Consider the following 21,650-nt stretch of genomic DNA (forward strand, 5'->3'; position numbering starts at 1 on the left):
ACCCTGTTCCCTATATAGCGCACTTTATGGGCCCCTATGGGCCCTGGTCAAAAGAAGTTCACTGTGAAGAGAATAGGGTGCCATTTGGGATGCAGACAATATCTCCATGTTTTCCTACATCAAAACAATGTAAAGTGGAATGGGAAACAGTCAACAGCAACCTTTCTCTGGATCCTCTGGTCCTGTTGGACTGTCTCATTCTGATAGACTCAGAGGACTCTTCACTTGAACTGGAGTCCACTTCCTCCTCCTCAACCCCCATCTCATAGCCATCTTCCTCCAGCTGACACGGCGTGGACCCTCCCCACGTGGCCATCGTCCTGAAAGGGGACATCTCAACATAGAATTCAATGATCACTAGAATGGGTATTGGCATCCTAGCAACATGAAAATCTGCCATCTTGGTCAGGTGAATTTCCTTCCAACCTCATTAACGCACAAAAAAACAGCCAGCACAGGCACAAAGGGTAATGGAATCATCTATGGACTACTTACAGGAGAAAGAGCAACAAGCAAACACAGAGGTATGCACACAGACAACAGATCATCATCCAGGTAGCACACCTGCCCTGCGCAGACACGCAGAGCAGCAGTCAAACGACGACATGCTGCTGGACACACGACTGAGAAAAACTGGTTTCCACACGACGGCAAGACATTAGCTCAAATACATCACTCCTAAAAGATAATGGTCCCCCAAATAATAACGCAGGCTGCCCTCCTAAGTTATCCCCTGAGTCTAACCTGTCATCCATCCACTGGTGCTCTGAAAGCTGCTCCTCCATCCCGTGCCTTTTGTAGGAGTCATTCAATCTGTGTCTCCCCTGACACTCTGCCATTTAAGATTCAGGCCCTGTCCTCTTCTGGCTCTGCTTCCCTCCCAGAATCTGGTGTTGCTGCACCTCACAGTTAGTCCACAGCTGAAAACAAACAGGGATCAGATCTGTTTGGTATTAGCTCTTAAGTTTTTGGATGTACTGTGTGTGTACTGTGCTGTACCTGTGTCTTGAGTGAACTGGCTGAAGCTGCGTGCTCTGTGTGGTTCATCATGGCTTCATTGGACCTAGAGGCTGTAAGGGCTGCGCAGGTCGAATGGGCTGCAGGGAAATCTGTGACTTCCTAGTAACTCGTCACACTGGACACAGATACCTGGAAAAGTAATGCCACCCGGAATTCACCCTCTAACCATGAGGGATGCTCCCTCTATCTTGCTCTCTCACACACACATGCGCACGCACGCACACACCACCTCTGGTAGGGAACATGTCCGTGTGAGCTCTTCTAGCTTGGCATTTAAGTCGATCAGGTGCTGTTGCTCATCATTTAACCTCTTCAACTCTCTCTTCTGCTGCCACAGCCTCTCATCCAATAACTTCTCCCTGGCACTGCAACACAGACACAAGCATTAATTTACCTTCAGTTTGAAACTGTTTGGATCCAGCAAAATGTAGACTACAAAAAGGTACATACTGTACCTTAATCGCTCTTTCTCAGAAACATCTTTCTGAGTAGAACATCTTGATTTGTAATCCATTACCTTTTGTTAAAGCTAACTAACAAAAGCTAGCTAATAACATTACCAACTGTCACATACATTGAGGAAGTTGAAACCGTTGTTATGGATACCGAGCCAGTTTAGAATGTTTAAAATCTTTTCACAATGTCATAATATTCTGATCTTTCCCCATTTAGTACAAGCTGACCTGAATGTCAGTCCGCATTTCTAACTTGCGTCACACATATTTCCTCCATTATTCTGTAATGTCTGTAGCAAATCAGGTATTCCGTTCAAAGCCACCCCCCTAAACACAAAAGGCAGTAAGTTACTTTATTAATATTATTATCAAAAGAAATAAACAAAGACTGAAATTGATTATCAGTACATAATGTGCCTGTGTGTGTGTAAAAGAAAATAAACAATGTAGCAAAGGGGGTTGTCTGGTTCTCATAATGTTAGTTCTTCACTCTGACCCACCCCTGTGTATTGTGATGCTAGACAGAAGATTTAAGAGGACAAGCTCAACTGCTACTGAGAATCCTCACATTCTTGTGAGGCGGCTATGAAGAGACAGCTGTGGAAAGTCTGTTGAAGTCCTTTTTTCCACTAAAAGACAAAGCAACTGGACCTAAATATCCCCGTTTCAACTGTGATTATTTCAGCATCTCTGCAGGTAAAATGAGAACCTTCAGGTTGTTTTTCATTGGGCTCATCTTCATCATGGACATGTCCCTTTCGGTAAGTGCTCATTAGAAGGAAATATGTCTATGGACTACTCTTTCTCATTTATTTTATTTATTTATTTCACCTTTATTTAACCAGGTAGGCAAGTTGAGAACACGTTCTCATTTACAATTGCGACCTGGCCAAGATAAAGCAAAGCAGTTCGATACTGATGTTTGGTTGATTTTGATATTGGCCATCTGTAGCCTACTGCAAGGGAACCAAGATATTTATGCTACTTATACTACTTACTGCTATACTGTGTGTGTGTATAAACATGTCTGTGTGCATGTGTACATACATACCACACGTACATACACTGAGTGTACAAAACATTAGGAACACCTTCCTAATACTGAATTTTGCCCTCAGAACAGCCTCAATTCGTCATGGACTCTACAAGGTGTCAAAAGTGTTCCACAGGGATGCTGGCCCATGTTGACTCTAATGCTTCCCACAGATGTGTAAAGTTGGCTAGATGTCTTTTGGGTGGTGGACCATTCTTGATACACATGGGAAACTGTGTATTTGACTCAAACCAGTGCACCTGGCACCTACTACCATACCCTGTTCAAAGGCACTTAAATATTTTGTCTTGCCCATTCACCCTCTGAATGGCACACATACACAATCCATGTCTCACTTCTGTCAAGGCTTAAAAATCCTTCTTTAACCTGCCTCCTCCCCTTCAGCTACACTGATGGAAGTGAATTTAACAAGTGACAACAATAAGGGATGATAGCTTTCACCTGGATTTACCTGGTCAGTCTATGACATGGAAAGAGCAGGTGTTCCTAATGTTTTGTCCACTCAGTGTATATATGTGTGTGTAGTCTTCAGATGAATGCCAGCAGGAGACAGTGCGGCTGCGGGCCCAGCTGAAGACTCTGGAGGTGCAGGTGATGAAGCAGCAGCAACAGCTCATCCAGACTCTCAGCAGCCAGAGGACTGAGCAGCTGGCTTTAGACCAGGACACCTTCCATGACCTGGGAGATCATCAGTATAGAGGTCAATAATCGTTTTTTATCCTTTTATTTCTAGTATGATTGCAGAATTCATAGCTTCAAACCATAACATTTCTGAAGTAAACATCCATAACCTCATCAGTAATCTGTATTCAGACTGTGCCCAGATTTTCAACGCTGGGAACAAAGGCAGTGGGTTCTACACGATCAGACCCATGGCGAGCCCGAGCCTGGTCAGGGTCTACTGTGACATGACTGAAGGGGGCGGATGGACAGTCATCCAGAGACGCTCAGATGGCAGCCAGTCTTTCAACAGGTAAAACACAAATACGACTCAGATGTTATGTAATAATAAGATTACAGTAACATTCTTCTGTATGTGAATGTGTAATGTGTTGTCTTCATATCTAATTTGTATGCAGGCCCTGGAGTGATTATCAGCGGGGGTTTGGTGACCTGCAGTCAGCCAGTGGGGAGTTCTGGTTGGGGAATGACAACTTATATTACCTAACTTCACAAGGTAAATGTGAGATCTTACAATGTCTGCAAAGTCAAGACAAACAGTGAGTGAGTGATAGAGAGATGTGGAATTAGAGTTTTGACTAAAGGCTACCATCACCACTTGGCTTTAGGTGACTACAACCTGAGGATCAACTTAGCTGACTTTGAGGGAGTACAACGCTATGCAGTGTACAAAAACTTCAAAGTTGCAGATGAGAAGGTGTTGTATTCTGTGGTTTTCATTTTTACACCTCTGCTCAACAAGTGTCCATATGGAATGATGACGACGTTGTCTTTGAGTGATGTTTCTATCTATCTATCCGAGTCAGTGGGTCATGGGGAAGATCTCAATTGCACACTCCTTGTGTCCTTTCTCCTCTCTCTTTGTCTCCTTCTCAAAACCTATTGGATGAGAAAGCCAGAGGTTACGCCCCTCTGACCTTCTCATCCAATGGGTTTTGAGGAGATGAGGAGAGAGAGGACGTGAGGAGGATGCAATTGAGATCTTCCCATGGTCAAGATCAGGGGTATTAAACTCTTACCTTAAGAGGTCCAGTGCCTGCTGCTTTTCTGTTCTACCTGATAATTAATTGCACACGCCCAGGAACAATGAAAACATGCAGTGGAACTGGCTTCATGGTCCAGAGTTGAGTTTGAGGAACAACTCATCAGTTGTTTCCTTTAGGAAAAAGGAAAGGAACAGATCAAAGGTTAAACAAACCAGGAGGAAGACACTCTACCAATATGTCAATTGTATGAAAAACCCCAAATTCTATGATGCAACTCATTCCTCTCTCAGAGTTTTGCTTAGCATCCACTTATTACAGTTGAGGAGTGCGTTTTTTGGGGGATTGCATTGTGCTCACTATATTACCATCATGTTTATCCCCAGGAGTTTTACCAGCTGCAGTTTGGTGAGTTCTCTGGTGACTCTGGTGACTCTCTATCAGGCAGTTACCACCCAGAGGTCCAGTGGTGGGCCAGTCACCAGGGAATGAAGTTCAGCACCTACGACAAAGACAACGACCGCTACGAACGCAACTGTGCCAAGGAGGACAAGGGAGGCTGGTGGTTCAACAGGTTCTTCATCCTCATTCTCTCTGTCAATGGTCTAGGCTACTAAAAGGGCTACTTTGGGAGATGTCACAAGTTCTCTCTCTAATCTAGTCATTCAAAGAATACATCATCTGACATCATGACAAATAAAATACACTTCATGATTCTTTATTTATCCTAATTCTTGCTGATCTGTTTCGTTTCCACTAGATGTCACTCTGCCAACCTGAATGGCTACTACTACCATGGTGCCTACAGTGCTGTGACAGACAATGGAGTAGTCTGGTACACCTGGCATGGCTGGTGGTACTCCCTCAAGTCTGTAGTCATGAAAATAAGGCCGGCTGCTTTTGAGCCCAATATTGTCTGATCCTGTGGATACAATCCAATGAATGTAGGCTAAAACAGTGTATTATTTAGTCACATAAGCTACAGCATGAAAGAAGCAAAAGTGCTTGAATTCATTCCAGCTCACAATTATGTGCTCTTATCATTCTCAATAAGTGCCTTGCTTGCAAATCTGATTAAAGGATTCCTTAAAATGTTTTATTTGTTGTTTTTCTATCTCACTGTCTATTCAAATTTCCCTAAAAAGAAAAACCTGCAGGGAAGAAGAATGGGCTCTCCACAGTGAAAGCCAGACAGACTATTTCAAACACTTTCTAAATAGAGGAGAGTGCTTAGGCTTGGTGAGTGTTGTGTGCGCAATAATTAGGCATAGGCCTACCATCCTAAAACGAATACTAACTGAAGGCTATCTCACCTCAGGCCCTGACATCCAGGGCTAGCTTAGTAGGCAGTTAGCATACATTGTCGAATGTTGCAGATAGAAATGCCATGAAATTAAGAATAGAGCCAACTTTATTCCTTAATAGATATAGAACCTGTGATATGGTCTGTGCCTTGTTAGCCTATTCTACATTTTAGAGAGACATGTTTGTTCTACAGTATATTTCTATCTGAATATTTCATAACGTTGCATCCTACTCGTGCAGCAAGCTACGCGCATATTCGGTCCATCTGGGAAAACCATTCGATTTACCCATATCAACTCAAACATGGTTCATCTTGTATGATTTTTCTACATACACGCAGCAATTAACACAAGCTAACATTTTCGTTAATTTAGTTTGCAGTAGGCTCGACTTTTAAAGATTTATGAAAAAATATGAGTCTAGGAACCTCTTTAGAAAAAGCAACGCTTCAAATACAATTTTCACCCTGAATTGGCAGTTATCAGGCTACAGTAGCTGACTAAACTCCACTCCTTCTCCATGAAGTGGATGACTAAACTCCACTCCCTCACTATGGACTCCCGAGTTGCGCAGCGGTCTAAGGCACTACTTCTCAGTGCTGGAGGCGTCACTACAGACCCTGATTCGATTTCAAGCTGTATCACAACCGGCCATGGCTGGGAGTCCTATAGGGCGATGGCAGCATCGTCCAGGCTTGGCCTTCATTGTAAATAAGATTTTGTTCTTAACTGACTTGCCTAGTTCAATTTAAAAAAAAATAGTCAGCTATTATCAGGCTATGTAGACTATTTCAAAGGATTTTTATTTGGCCTAATTTCCATGTTTATTCGTTCTGACAACTCCATCCATCAAGGTCCGAGTGTTTTACAGATTCGAGTGAAGAAGCCTTTTTTACGTTTCGAAATGGTGTCCTGGCCTCCTATTGGTCATAATTTTGCAAATCATTTTCCAATGGTGGAGTTTGTTTTGCGTGGCTGGGTGCCCCAGGTGGGTGGAGACTACACGTAAAGGTATACTTCGGGATTTTGGCAATGAAGCCCTTTATCTACTTTCCCAGAGTCAGATGTCTCTGCATCCAGTATAAAGGAAATAAAAAGTAGTTTCGCGAGTCAACGCTAACTAGCATTAGCACAATGATAACGTCTATGGTATGTACTATTTAGCAGTTACCATAGACTGAAGTCATTGCGCTAGTTAGCAACTTCCTTAAAACTGCACGCAGAGACATAGAAATTGTGTCCACGAGTTCATCTGACACATTGCCAAAATCCTGAAGTATCCCTTTAAGGACCAATGGAATGATCTAAAATGACTAAACTCCGCCCACCCGGGGCACCGGGCCATACTAAACACCCAACCAATCAATCAGTTTTTTTTATTCCCATTGTGATCGGTCACTAAACCCAGGAGACCATTTTGAAATGTATATATCCCTCCTTGACTTTCTTATTCTGTAAACTAAGAACTTTATCAACTTCCACTTGCAAGCAAGAGTTGCCAAATGTCCTCTTCACTTCAGTTTGCTACTCAAATTCATGCGCCTTGGTTGGAGAACGAGGTAGTGGTAGTGTTCCCTTTGCTAGCCTAGTAAATCGTTTTACCCAATTGAAAGTATACCGGAAGGATGCCATCGGCAGTGCAGCACTAATCGGTTTGACTAGATGGAATACAGCTACCGGCGTAAGTGACTTTTTCGTAGCAGGTTAGGTGAGTTTAGGCAGCAGGTTTATGCAGCAGGTTAGGAGAATTAGGTTAAGGTTGGCTAAAATACTCTCCAAACCTGCTACGAAAAGCCTAAGGAGTTTTGACCTCATGAGAGGAATTAATGACTAGAAATACACCCAGGGTCTATTCAGGCTGTTTTCTCTGTAATGCTCTCATTCCACTTGGCTTGGCTGTTTGGTGTTGCTCATAAGCTGCGCTTGAGAAACCTGAGCTGATGTTCAGTTCATTAGTTCACTATTAAAACACCCTGTTTCTCTTGGATCCACATTAAGTACTTTGTTGAGATTTTCCATTTTGGGGAATTGGAGGAAATGATTGGAAATGGATCTTCAGTATGCTCACACCCTCATCTATATGTGAAAACTCACTTTAACATGTCTTGCTCGCTCATAACTATTGTTGCATTTTATAATCAAATGTAAAATGCCTACCAATCTAGTATGCATGGCATCTTAGTCTGTGTGTAAATTCTCTTTGAGTATTGCCTCTTTGCGCTGACCAGTGCAAGCAAACAGCTTATCAGAGAAGGTTTCTTTATTTACATTGCCATGCAGTACCTCAAAGGCTTTTGTGCACAGTAAGCCATATTATTTTTGTAACTGGCTCTAACTAGACACAATGGTGTGTCTTTGTCCTCTGTTATCCATAGACCATGACAAGGACCCTGGTTGGCCGTCCCTCTGCCATGGCATGTAGAATGGAATCCCAAAGGTTGACCTGGTGCCCTGTTGTCCCCTGCCTGTGGCCCAGCTTGAGCAATGGGCTTTGGTGCGCTGTCCCAAATTGCACCCTATTTCCATATATGTAGTGAATATGGTGCCATTTTGAACACAACCAGGGTGTCTACTCATAGCCTGGTCTCTGTGTGATGCTGGCCTGGAAGCCCCAGTCACACATGGAGGGCCAGGGCAGAGTAGCAGAGCGTGCTGGGTTCCTGGGGGATTAGGATGCAGAGCAGGCTGGGTTCTGGGTGCCTGGGGGATTAGGATGCGGCGCCACAGAGCAGGCTGGGTGCTGAGTGCCTGGGGGATTAGGATGCGGCGCCACAGAGCAGGCTGGGTGCTGAGTGCCTGGGGGATTAGGATGCGGCGCCACAGAGCAGGCTGGGTGCTGAGTGCCTGGGGGATTAGGATGCAGAGCAGGCTGGGTTCCTGGGGAAGTAGGATGTAGCGCAGCAGAGCAGGCTGGGTGCCTGGGGCATTAAGATGCAGAGCAGGCTGGGTGCCTGGGGCATTAGGATGCAGAGCAGGCTGGGTGCCTGGGGCATTAGGATGCAGAGCAGGCTGGGTGCCTGGGGCATTAGGATGCAGAGCAGGCTGGGTGTCTGGGGCATTAGGATGCAGAGCAGGCTGGGTACATGTAATTTCCCTTCAAATCCACGAAGGAAGTGAACAAGTGCACGCTTCGGGAGAAAGGAAATATGATTGGGATGCCACCACTGTGATGGCATTGTTTGACCTCTGCTTCAGTTCATAGTGTGTAGAACGGGTGTAAACCTTCACTGACTAGATTTACTTGATTAACTCCAGTAAGGTGCCACTTGTCTCATTTCCACCTGCCATGGTCAGAATTCATCGTCATTGGCATTTGAACAGTTTTTCTGTAATCACATCCCTGATTTACAGGAAATCTATCTTATGCCACAGTCTTGTAGCATCCGACACTGCATGCATGGGGCACAATGAAGCACATTCACTGGTTAGCATGGCTAGTTGTTATGTTTCAAGAAGACAAAGCTTGTGTGTTCCATCTTCAGTTCTATCTGCTCACAAGGGTTGGTCACACTGAGAGCTGAAGATAATGGGGCATTAATTTTGGAATAATTATTTTAGATTTTTTCTTCCCAGAGCAATTTTCCAGGAAGTATCAGATGTATATCAGATGTTTTTAGAGGTCCTATGACTGAGTCGGTGGGATAGTGTTTCATACCCTGCTATTTCAGATTGTAACAATGATCTGCTAAATTACATTTCAGCCAGGCTCTCCTAAGTGTGTGGCAGACTGTGCTCAGCTCATCCAGACCTAATCACTGTTCACGTTGGAGTAGTCTGGGAGGGAGCTGGACTGGTGCTGTGTTGGAACCCAGCCTCACAGGGCTCACAGCTACAAACTTAGAAGCTCAGGTACACACTCCTCTCAACGTCTCCAGGCTGATGTTGGGAACTAATTACATGAAAAATTGTTACATAATAGAACCTTACAACAAAAACACTAAACTGTCCCCTGGGACATTATTGTATGTGACTCCAGCTAAGCATATTTTGTAATCTCTTTCGGAAATGGTTTGGACTGGAGCTCTTCCAGTGCTGGTGGCTCGGGTTGCGTGTCGTTGTTTGCCGAGATTATGGTTCCTCAGGCCACGTGTAAGGACCTTTATGGATTACGCAGAAATAGCGCTGGTCAGTAGGGTTCAGGCCTAGGCCCTATGTTGTAATGGCAGGAATAGTCAACAGTAGGGCTCTTAACCCAGCAGGTCATGCACTCTGAGATGACATGGCCAGTGTTTACTAGACCTAGGGGTATGATGAAGGTCCAGGGGAACAGTCCACTATCACTCTAGGCCTGGACTGACATCCCTGCATATTTGTGCTGTTTTGCTCAAACTAACATATGTTAGTTCAATGTACGGTAATAGTTTATTGTGAGTATTTGTATGTAGGAATGGTCTGGCTTTGTCCGTAACCTAGGCCTCTCTCATCCCACTCCCACACCCCTTTTCATTTCTCCCCCATTTGCCAAAAAGCTGTCTGATCCATTCTCGCATGAAAGAGACACTTTGGCTGCTTAGCAACAGTGAATGCTGATTCGGACTGCCGGGCCTTGGCCACCCCCGGTAATGGGCCCGAGCCGGGGGTGGCCAAGGGGTAATATAACAAGTTGCTCTCCCTTTCTCTATACTCTCTCTCTTGCCCCCCCCCCCCCCCCCCTTGTAAACTTAGTAGTGGCGCACCACATGAGCTGGACCTTGAGTTGCCTTCTGCTGCATGCACTGGCACGTTGTACTGTGCGTACTGTCCAGGGGCCTGACTGACAGAGGCTGCTACTGTTGGACTAAGTCACATTCCTACAGGGAGGAGGGGGATAAAACCAGACTATTCTGCTTGCTGCGCAGAGAAGAAGTCCCTCTCTTTCGCTGTGTGTTACTGATGCACGGCTGAGTTTGAGCGCCGGGAGGGGGTGTGTACTGTTTGTGTAAAGGGAGCTGTCATCCCAGCAGTGTTAATGCTAGTGCTAGCCACAGGAGGCGTACACAAGGCTACTGGTTGGTTTTAGTGCTGTGGGAAGCACTAATGGGATTGTCTCAGAGAGGGACCTGGGTAAGCTGAGAGATCTGTGGCTTGATACGGATACACAACAACACCAACTGACTGGTAAGGCAGCTTTTTCTCATCAATGATTTTGTTAATGAATGCGTCTCAGAGGAGTATACTGTATTTGTCAGTGGATTGCATATCAATGGATGATCATGATGTGCTCCATCTTGTATAGTATTAAATCATTTCAGTTCCTCTAAGTTGTTTTGTTTTAGTGGACAGCTACAAATGCAAGTTTTAGTTTTTGTCATTAAGTGTTGCTGTCGTGCATAGTGTTTCTTTCCTATATGTGGCTTTGTGCCATATTTCACCCAGGTCTGGTGGTTGTATTATTCAATAAACATAGTGGAGCCATAGTTAATATCAGGTTGGTCTGCTGTTGTACTTTACATAAAACACTAGCACTAAGACCAAGCCAAAGTTTCCCACTCTTTAAATCCCTGGAGTGAATGATTACCGGTATAAAAGCAATCTCCCAAATGAGAACGCTTGCCAAGGTCCAATGTACATATTTTTATATCCCTCCTGCATTAGATCAGGGAGTCTTGCTGTACGTCTTTAAGTGGCTGGTGTTGGCTTGAGAAGTCTGGGAATGACTAAGCACTCTATTCTGCCTGTTCCCTAGGAAACCTTTCATTCCGTCACAGAGAGGTGTGTTGTTGCTCAGCCTTAATAACAAACATTGCATTCAGTTCTGGACTATTGAACCCTATCAATGAAAATGCTTTGATTAATAAAATAATTTCCTGTGACAAAATTTGAGAAATGACAGTTAAATCTACATTATATTGTGCATGACAGAGCAAGCCACAGGTGCAGATAACTGTCAGTAACTAAAGTGGGTGGTGATAAATGAATCCGATATATCAAACCGTGTTTGATAAATTGACACAAAATGAGCTGAACATACAACCTAAGCATTTCAGAGGAATGCCTGTGACTTTACAATGCCACTGTATTGTAATTGTATTCCTTCCTTGTTCAGATCTGTCTCAATCAGGAGACAAGACTCTCTCCTTCTTTAGTTAGGAAAATTACAATACTTATTCTCAATTGGAATTTGACATCACGTTTTTTCCCCCCACTTTGCAATTCCTGCAATTGTGTGCCAGTAACTTTTGAAGCACAACGTATGATTACATTTAATTATGGTTTGTTTCTTGGCGAAATCTAAATATTTAGCCGGTATCACTGATAATGAATATCTTGGTGGTTATAGGGTTTTTTGTGAGAAGGTCCTGAACGCCACACAAGCCACTATGCCACCATTACCAATATGTCCCAAATGGCACCCTAGTCCCTATATAGTGCACTACTTTTGACCAGAGTCCTATGGGCCGTTGTAAAAAGTAGTGCACTATAAAGGGAATAGGTTGCCATTTGGGATGTAGACAGTCTTCCTTGGTAGAAAGGTGGCTGTGTGATTACAATGATCAGCATGTTAGTCATGGCTTCTCCATGACAGAAACCACTGATGTAATTATAGTCAAGCCTTATGATTTAGTTACAGAAAGGAAGCATCCCAGCCTCCAGATATAACTCTGGAGCTATCTGACAGCTACGCCAGGTGTCTATTATCTCCCTGCCCCTCTACGCCAGGTGTCTATTATCCCCCTGCCCCTCTACGCCAGGTGTCTATTATCCCCCCTGCCCCTCTACGCCAGGTGTCTACTATCCCCCTGCCCCTCTACGCCAGGTGTCTATTATCCCCCCTGCCCCTCTACGCCAGGTGTCTATTATCCCCCTGCCCCTCTACGCCAGGTGTCTATTATCCCCCTGCCCCTCTACGCCAGGTGTCTATTATCCCCCTGCCCCTCTACGCCAGGTGTCTATTATCCCCCCTGCCCCTCTACGCCAGGTGTCTATTATCCCCCCTGCCCCTCTACGCCAGGTGTCTATTATCCCCCCTGCCCCTCTACGCCAGGTGTCTATTATCCCCCCTGCCCCTCTACGCCAGGTGTCTATTATCCCCCTGCCCCTCTACGCCAGGTGTCTATTATCCCCCTGCCCCTCTACGCCAGGTGTCTATTATCCCCCTGCCCCTCTATGCCAGGTGTCATTATCCCTCTGCCCCTCTATGCCAGGTGTCATTATCCCCCTGCCCCTCTACGCCAGGTGTCTATTATCCCCCCTGCCCCTCTACGCCAGGTGTCTATTATCCCCCCTGCCCCTCTACGCCAGGTGTCTATTATCCCCCTGCCCCTCTATGCCAGGTGTCATTATCCCTCTGCCCCTCTATGCCAGGTGTCTATTATCCCCCCTGCCCCTCTACGCCAGGTGTCTATTATCCCCCCTGCCCCTCTACGCCAGGTGTCTATTATCCCCCTGCCCCTCTACGCCAGGTGTCTATTATCCCCCCTGCCCCTCTACGCCAGGTGTCTATTATCCCCCTGCCCCTCTACGCCAGGTGTCATTATCCCTCTGCCCCTCTACGCCAGGTGTCTATTATCCCCCTGCCCCTCTACGCCAGGTGTCTATTATCCCCCTGCCCCTCTACGCCAGGTGTCTATTATCCCCCTGCCCCTCTACGCCAGGTGTCTATTATCCCCCTGCCCCTCTACGCCAGGTGTCTATTATCCCCCTGCCCCTCTACGCCAGGTGTCTATTATCCCCCTGCCACTCTACTCCAGGTGTCTATTACCCTCCTCTACTGCAGGTGTCTATTACCCTCCTCTACTCCAGGTGTCTATTGCCCTCCTCTACTCCAGGTGTCTATTGCCCTCCTCTACTCCAGGTGTCTATTGCCCTCCTCTACTCCAGGTATCTATTGCCCTCCTCTACTCCAGGTGTCTATTGCCCTCCTCTACTCCAGGTGTCTATTGCCCTCCTCTACTCCAGGTGTCTATTGCCCTCCTCTACTCCAGGTGTCTATTGCCCTCCTCTACACCAGGTGTCTATTGCCCTCCTCTACTCCAGGTGTCTATTGCCCTCCTCTACTCCAGGTGTCTATTGCCCTCCTCTACTCCAGGTGTCTATTCTCCCCCCACCCCTCCACTCCAAGTGTCTATTATCCATTCCCCTCTACTCCGGGTGTCTATTATTCCCCCCCAATCTACTCTGAGGGCCTTTGACAACCGAGGAACACCAGATGCTGTACATTTACTGGTGCCACAGAGAATTTTAATTAATTATACCAGAAGTTTTTTCTCCCCTTTTCTGGATGTTCCTCCTGGGAAAGTAGCTTGGCCTTGCTTCCCCTTCCTCCTCCCTCCATCCCTTCCCTCACTTATTGAACTTGACAGGAGTGCCACAGCACAACTTTTCTTCCAACAATCCAGATTTATGTTGAAATCCCCTATCCCCAAGGATATCACTGTGATTGTGGAATGTGTCCCAAATCGTACCCTATTCCCTTAATAGTGCATTACTTTTGAACAGGGCACGTACAGTAGGGTTCTGGTCAAAAGCAGTCCATTATGTAGGGAATAGGCTGCCATTTGGGACACACCCTTTGATTGTAAATGGAACAGACTGTGAACTACTGCACAAAGCAGCCCTTTTTACTACTTGTAAATGTCCAAAGTCTTTTATTTATTGACCTTGGGTCAGGAACTTTACAGTGTTGGTGAATTGATATGTTTCTGGGCGGGCAGTACCACTACGAAGGGGCTAGGACTGGAGGCTTACCAGTCCAGTGACCTAAAACAAACACAAGAGGCCTGTTTAGGTTGATGTTTAGTGGTCATGGTGTCAAACCCATCTGAGCTGGTTTCCCAACATCAACCCCAGCATGGGTCCACATTAGGGTTGTGACTGCTCATGCATCATTCCCCGCTGGCCACCCAGCTCTCACGCCTCAGGGCATCGGTGGGTTGTTATAACCCTAATGTACCCATGCTGGGGTCTATTAGTTATTTTGGTCAAAGGGTAATGTTATACTATGGTAATAAAATGTCGTGTCACTGCCATGATGTCCAGTGTCAGCGTTACCGCCAACACTTCAGACAGTTGATGTCCAGTGTCAGCGTTACCGCCAACACTTCAGACAGTTGATGTCCAGTGTCAGCGTTACCGCCAACACTTCAGACAGTTGATGTCCAGTGTCAGCGTTACCGGCAACGCTTCAGACAGTTGATGTCCAGTGTCAGCGTTACCGGCAACGCTTCAGACAGTTGATGTCCAGTGTCAGCGTTACCGGCAACACTTCAGACAGTTGATGTCCAGTGTCAGCGTTACCGGCAACGCTTCAGACAGTTGATGTCCAGTGTCAGCGTTACCGGCAACGCTTCAGACAGTTGATGTCCAGTGTCAGCGTTACCGGCAACGCTTCAGACAGTTGATGTCCAGTGTCAGCGTTACCGGCAACGCTTCAGACAGTTGATGTCCAGTGTCAGCGTTACCGGCAACGCTTCAGACAGTTGATGTCCAGTGTCAGCGTTACCGGCAACGCTTCAGACAGTTGATGTCCAGTGTCAGCGTTACCGGCAACGCTTCAGACAGTTGATGTCCAGTGTCAGCGTTACCGGCAACGCTTCAGACAGTTGATGTCCAGTGTCAGCGTTACCGGCAACGCTTCAGACAGTTGATGTCCAGTGTCAGCGTTACCGGCAACGCTTCAGACAGTTGATGTCCAGTGTCAGCGTTACCGGCAACGCTTCAGACAGTTGATGTCCAGTGTCAGCGTTACCGGCAACGCTTCAGACAGTTGATGTCCAGTGTCAGCGTTACCGGCAACGCTTCAGACAGTTGATGTCCAGTGTCAGCGTTACCGGCAACGCTTCAGACAGTTGATGTCCAGTGTCAGCGTTACCGGCAACGCTTCAGACAGTTGATGTCCAGTGTCAGCGTTACCGGCAACGCTTCAGACAGTTGATGTCCAGTGTCAGCGTTACCGGCAACGCTTCAGACAGTTGATGTCCAGTGTCAGCGTTACCGGCAACGCTTCAGACAGTTGATGTCCAGTGTCAGCGTTACCGGCAACGCTTCAGACAGTTGATGTCCAGTGTCAGCGTTACCGGCAACGCTTCAGACAGTTGATGTCCAGTGTCAGCGTTACCGGCAACGCTTCAGACAGTTGATGTCCAGTGTCAGCGTTACCGGCAACGCTTCAGACAGTTGATGTCCAGTGTCAGCGTTACCGGCAACGCTTCAGACAGTTGATGTCCAGTGTCAGCGTTACCGGCAACGCTTCAGACAGTTGATGTCCAGTGTCAGCGTTACCGGCAACGCTTCAGACAGTTGATGTCCAGTGTCAGCGTTACCGGCAACGCTTCAGACAGTTGATGTCCAGTGTCAGCGTTACCGGCAACGCTTCAGACAGTTGATGTCCAGTGTCAGCGTTACCGGCAACGCTTCAGACAGTTGGGCTATACGCTTACATTTTTTATAACTGTTTCTGAAGTCACAGAACTGTACAGTATTACTTCTAATGCAATACACTGGATTTAACTGTACAGTATTACCTCTCCAGCAATACACTGGATTTAACTGTACAGTATTACCTCTCCAGCAATACACTGGATTGGCTAGGAAACATGGGGACCAACAGCCAGTGGTTGAATAATGCCAGTTTCCCCTAATGAGAATGAGTTTTTTTTCCGCTTGTATTGAACTATGAGGATGGGTGTGCGTGCTATGTTCATGTCAGGCTTATAGTCCTGTAAAGTAAAGCCTTTTAATAATGCCACTTCTATCTGTCACCAATGTGCTGTGTGTGGTGTTTAGTCCAGGGATATCGGTTTTCTTTTAATGTTTTTAGAGCCGTCAGCCCAAAAATGTCATCTGATGGCATTTGACGACATCTGTGTAATTTTCACGGCGATCAGACCGTTACACAAGTACAGAGAATATTAGGTTTATGCAAAGTTCAATTTGCTTGATGTATTTTATCACATAGTCCTGTAGGATATTCCCCTTTGACTCCATAAGTCATCTCACCATTTTATCCTTTTTACTTGTACAGATCTGTTCCTGATGGTGATGCTCAGACATTCTCCTGGATCAACTGTGAAGGCATAGTTGTAGCTGTATGCCATACTTCAAAAGGTTGCTGCCCAATCAAGTCATTTGAATCCCATGGAAGTAAATGGCTATTCATTTTGAGGTGCTTTGAAAACTTAACTTGATATAAATCATTGGGCATGCAGTAAACTCAAACACAGCTGTGCTGAAACATAACAAAAGCCTGCCAACATGTCCAGTGTGAAGACAAAGTGTAGACCCTCGCAGCTGGCCCTCTCCTCAGGGCCAGGGGACTGTAACGGTAACTCAGTGGCCTGTCTCGGGACCTCCTCCCTGGACTCTCTGAGGAGCCTGAGTGATGGAGACTCCTCCAGTGCCCCTGACGTGGACATGGAGTGTTGCCTGATTGAGGGCTCCCCGTCCCCGTCCCCGTCCCCGTCCCCGGCCCCGGCCAACCACCACACAGACCACCTAAGAAATGTACCCCTCAATAGCACATTCACAACTAACACACCCATAAACGGTAACCTCAAACTTGGCTCACCTCCAGAGAATAGCTCCCTCGACCTCATCACATTTCCAGAGAATAGCACCTGCACTGTCCTCTCACCTGCAGTGACTGTACCTGGTGAGGGGGACATGTTGGAACCTGTCCAAACATCTGTCTCCAGCTGTGTGAACACCAGCCTGGACAACTGGAACGGGAATATCACTCTGGTGATCACCAGCCTGCAGGGGCAACATGGTGAAAACCAGAGTGACTGGAGGAGTACTACATCGTCTGGTGACAGGAGTGTTGCTGCCTCTCCTGAATTGGCCTCTCCTGAGGGGGAAGAGAGCTCCAGCTCTGTGTCGCTCCGTGGCTCCAGTGAGAACAACTGCTCCATCGGCTCAGGGGAGATGGTGTTGAGGTGGAACAGCTTCTGTCTGGAAGAGGCTGACACTCTCACTGTGTCTCTGTCTTTGGTGGAGCTGTCCACCAGTTCCTCTGCCCATGGCTCCCCTGCCCTGCCTGCTGACCTGGGCCATGGCCTGCTGTCAATGTCCACCACCACCACCCTGCCCTACGTCTGTGACGGCCTCCTGGAGAACAGACCGACTGACACCCTCAAAGTAAAGGACAACCCAAGCCCTCAGTGCTGGGGCACGACCTTTATCCAGTCAGACGACCAGGATCTCCCTCCTGAGGGTGGCTGCCTTGCACCGCCTCGGTCTCCTGTGGATGTGGATCCCTGTGAGGCAGAGGGTGTACACCAGGCCACCTTTCTGTGTGAGCCAACCCCATCTGCTGCATGTGGAGGTGCTTCTCCAGCCCCCAGCAGACGGGCCAGCTCGGATACCTATTTCAGTGGAGGATCCACCGAGGGCAGGACCTTCATGCTGCCAGCCTCAGAGGACCTGGACCTTGACGGCCGTGCCCAGACCTCCACACCAGTGCAGTGTGCTGGGAACAAACCCCTGGACTTGCCCTCCCTAACGGAGTCACCCTGCACTGGGGAACGAAGTCACACTGGTAGCCCTGTGGTCCAGACGGCTATCGACCAGCGAGGGGCGGCCCCAAGGCTCGCATCCCCAAAACACCGTTTGGTCGCCAGGCTTCCCCCATCAGCAAACAGAATTAGCAAAGCAGAAATCAAAAAGTTTCCCAAGCCGGATTTCAGCAGAGTGAGACCCAAGATCATGTCGAGACCAGCTCATCCGTTGATATTGGGAAGCCCTGGACCCGCAAAGAATAAACCAGTCAACCAGCCCTGTCGTAAACCATCTCAAGTGAACAGGAACACTCCAATGAGAAACACTCCTAGTAAAATAGCCACAGTGGAAGATGGCCGCCCGAGGGCTGCTGGGGCCGAGAATGCAATGCCTGATTTCCTGGGAATGACATTCATCCAGGCAGATGACCAAGACCTCTCTTCGGCTGCTGGGTCTCACATTGGTCCACTTGCTCTTAGTTTGACTGAGGAGGCAGAGTGTCGAGCATCCCTGTGTGATTCTGTCTCTGCTGCATTTGATAATGTCCCACCAGTACCCAGCAGTCAGGCCACTAGTCGTGTCAGCTCAGAGGCCGAGCATGTGGCTTCTAACTGTGGAGGAGGACCCGCTCCAGTGCTGCCTGGAAACCAGACCTGTTTCCCATCTCCCACAGAGTCACCCTCCACAGAACAGCGAGCTGACCCTGCACCAGCCCTGGACAGTACTGGCAAGGCTGGCAACAAGGAGGAAGTGCCACAGAGGAAGAGACCTGGCTCTGTCTCCTCAGCCTCCTCACCATCCAATCAGGCACCAGTGTCAGCACGGCGGTCCCGCTGCTGGTCTGAGAGTTCCTCCACTACATCTACACCACACAGGGAGTCCAGAGCCTCCCCTAGCGGCTCAGCTAGCTTCATCATCCCCAAGGCCTACGTCCACCTGGGACAGAGCCAGGCCAGACCAGCCAGCCACAACCGCACTGGCAGTGCCCACAACAAACCGCCTGAGACCAGGAAGGAAGCAGAAGAGCAAAGCAGCAAGGAGATGAAGAAAACCTGCCTTGTGGTAAGTAAATGCAAATGACTTGTGCCCTAAACATAACGTAGAATAAATCCTTTTGGCCTGTTTAATCAAATCCAAGTATGATGAAATGTGCAGAAAATATACTTTTCATTAGAATAGCCGCAGAATATAATCCACTGCTTTGTTTAATCTTCCTACATTGTAGATGAATGGGACTTGTAAAGGTCCATGTGATCGTTTTGAAAGTGATTGTTTTTCTTCATTATGCAGATCTGGGATATTATTAAGTAGACCACAGACGTCCAGGTTTTCCAAGGCCTCATTATGAGGAGTTTTCATCTAAAAAGGCAGGCTTTTTACATGGAAATCTAGTACTTTAAATCTCTGTTTTAATTATCCCTCGGAGAGAAGAGGCAATACTGCTGCTCAGCTCGAGTCTAGGAAACACACGCCATGTGCTCGGTGAGTGTTTTTAGAGGAGGGGAAAACGGGGAGCGAGAGAGGTGGCCGGGACTGGCCTGAATCCCAGGGGGTAAACTACACTAGCAGCTTGGTTCTGTTGCCTGCGACGTGTTTGTATTAGTTCCCAGTGAGTTGGGTCTCTCTGTTTATGTCCCCAAGGTGTACTAGATTGTGTGAGGAGCGGGAACGCTGTCTGGGCCTGTTGAGTGGGACTCTGGGAGTGACGGGTTGCTCTTGTTGCAGACGGCCTCCTCTAAGACTGCGGTGGGAGCAACGGCAGCAGTAGGAGCTGCCTGTGACAGGATTAAGAGTAGATTTGGAGCACGGCCATCCCTCAACAGAGCCAGAGGAGCCCCAGCCTCAGCCCCTCAGGCTCTCCCTCCAGTATCTAGGCAGAGGCAGGGAAGAGATGTCTGCAGCAGTGCCTCCGGCGGGATGTGTTCGCCACGGGCCAAACAGAGCACCACAGCAGGTAAGAGCATTCTCCAACAGACAGAGTTAAGTTCATGTTAGAATACAATGTGTAAAACCTTTGCTGCTCTGTGAGAGTTCTGTAAGACTAGATTGACACTGAGCTTTTGCGGTAGTGCTTTGATCTCTCTCACACAGAGTAAAAGTGACAAATCTCACCCAGGGGATAGTGTAAACATTGGCTGCGGTACAGAGTGAATACCTTTTTTTATAATCCAGACTGTCTGCCTTTGAATAAGCACCGGTCTAATGATTTCCTAGGCATTTCCTCTGTAATGTAAACAGTGAGCTATCCTGTTATCGTTTAGTCAGGTCTGTATGTCTAGCAGTGTGTATAAGCACCAGTGGACTGACATGCTGAATAGTGTTGTGGATTTGCGTGGTGGTTTATGTAACTGATACTTTACCCTAGAAGTCTAATATTCTGCAGCTGCTCGGTGTTTCTGTTGTATGGACTCCGCTCATACAGATGATTCCATTATGCGTTTTAAGTGATCAGAGTTTCACTAGTGATACATCTGATTCAAAAGTGTCATCCTAGTAGCCCTCACATCATGTACTCATCGGTCTCATTGCCCATCACGTCCACCCTAGCATCGCTACCTGTCCTTCAGTTTAGGAGGGAAATGGATTCTAAATACCCTCATTATCTTTTTTTTATTTCACCTTTATTTAACCAGGTAGGCAAGTTGAGAACACGTTCTCATTTACAATTGCGACCGGGCCAAGATAAAGCAAAGCAGTTCGACACATACAACAACACAGTTACACATGGAGTAAAAACAAACATACAGTCAATAATACAGTAGAAAAATAAGTCTATATACAATGTGAGCAAGTTAGGTGAGATAAGGGAGGTAAAAGGCAAAAAAAGGCCATGGTGGCGAAGTAAATACAATATAGCAAGTAAAACACTGGAATGGTTGATTTGCAGTGGGAGAATGTGCAAAGTAGAGATAGAAATAATGAGGTGCAAAGGAGCAAAATAAATAAATAAATACAGTAGGGAAAGAGGTAGTTCTTTGGGCTAAATTATAGATGGGCTATGTACAGGTGCAGTAATCTATGCGCTGCTCTGACAGCTGGTGTTTAAAGCTAGTGAGGGAGATAAGTGTTTCCAGTTTCAGAGATTTTTGTAGTTCGTTCCAGTCATTGGCAGCAGAGAACTGGAAGGAGAGGCGGCCAAAGGAAGAATTGGTTTTGGGGGTGACCAGAGAGATATAACTGCTGGAGCGCGTGCTACAGGTGGGTGCTGCTATGGTGACCAGCGAGCTGAGATAAGGGGGGACTTTACCTAGCAGGGTCTTGTAGATGACCTGGAGCCCGTGGGTTTGGCGACGAGTATGAAGCGAGGGCCAGCCAACGAGAGTGTACAGGTCGCAGTGGTGGGTAGTATATGGGGCTTTGGTGACAAAACGGATGGCACTGTGATAGACTGCATCCAATTTATTGAGTAGGGTATTGGAGGCTATTTTGTAAATGACATCACCGAAGTCGAGGATTGGTAGGATGGTCAGTTTTACAAGGGTATGTTTGGCAGCGTGAGTGAAGGATGCTTTGTTGCAAGAATAGGAAGCCAATTCTAGATTTAACTTTGGATTGGAGATGTTTGATGTGAGTCTGGAAGGAGAGTTTACAGTCTAACCAGACACCTAGGTATTTGTAGTTGTCCACATATTCTAAGTCAGAGCCGTCCAGAGTAGTGATGTTGGACAGGCGGGCAGGTGCAGGCAGCGATCGGTTGAAGTGCATGCATTTAGTTTTACTTGTATTTAAGAGCAATTGG

At 47.0% G+C, this 21,650-nt stretch overlaps 2 protein-coding genes across 6 annotated transcripts in view; both read left to right on the plus strand.

The window, feature by feature from the left end:
* Window positions 1-2,026: 2,026 nt before the first annotated feature.
* On the plus strand, window positions 2,027-5,289 carry fgl1 (fibrinogen-like 1). The gene is made up of 7 exons (XM_071411434.1): window positions 2,027-2,236; window positions 3,055-3,229; window positions 3,343-3,502; window positions 3,609-3,706; window positions 3,819-3,907; window positions 4,580-4,767; window positions 4,954-5,289. The coding sequence occupies exons 1-7, from the start codon at window positions 2,177-2,179 to the stop codon at window positions 5,111-5,113; spliced, it is 930 nt and encodes a 309-aa protein (XP_071267535.1). The 5' UTR covers window positions 2,027-2,176; the 3' UTR covers window positions 5,114-5,289.
* Window positions 5,290-6,882: 1,593 nt separating this feature from the next.
* Window positions 6,883-21,650, plus strand: part of mtus1a (microtubule associated tumor suppressor 1a) — a 60,443-nt gene continuing 45,675 nt past the window's right edge. For 3 of the 5 annotated variants that reach the window (XM_071411435.1, XM_071411440.1, XM_071411441.1), the window contains exons 1-3: window positions 6,892-7,178; window positions 16,440-18,973; window positions 19,637-19,865. In XM_071411435.1, coding sequence (XP_071267536.1) covers window positions 16,670-18,973; window positions 19,637-19,865 — 2,533 coding nt within the window. In that variant the 5' untranslated portion in view covers window positions 6,892-7,178; window positions 16,440-16,669. Of the gene's footprint in view, window positions 7,179-10,310; window positions 10,595-16,439; window positions 18,974-19,636; window positions 19,866-21,650 lie in introns of those variants that run through there. The other 2 variants (XM_071411439.1, XM_071411438.1) reach the window with 2 other exon arrangements.

This window comes from Salvelinus alpinus, chromosome 7 (genome assembly GCF_045679555.1).
Source record: "Salvelinus alpinus chromosome 7, SLU_Salpinus.1, whole genome shotgun sequence".
NCBI classification, from domain to species: domain Eukaryota; kingdom Metazoa; phylum Chordata; class Actinopteri; order Salmoniformes; family Salmonidae; genus Salvelinus; species Salvelinus alpinus.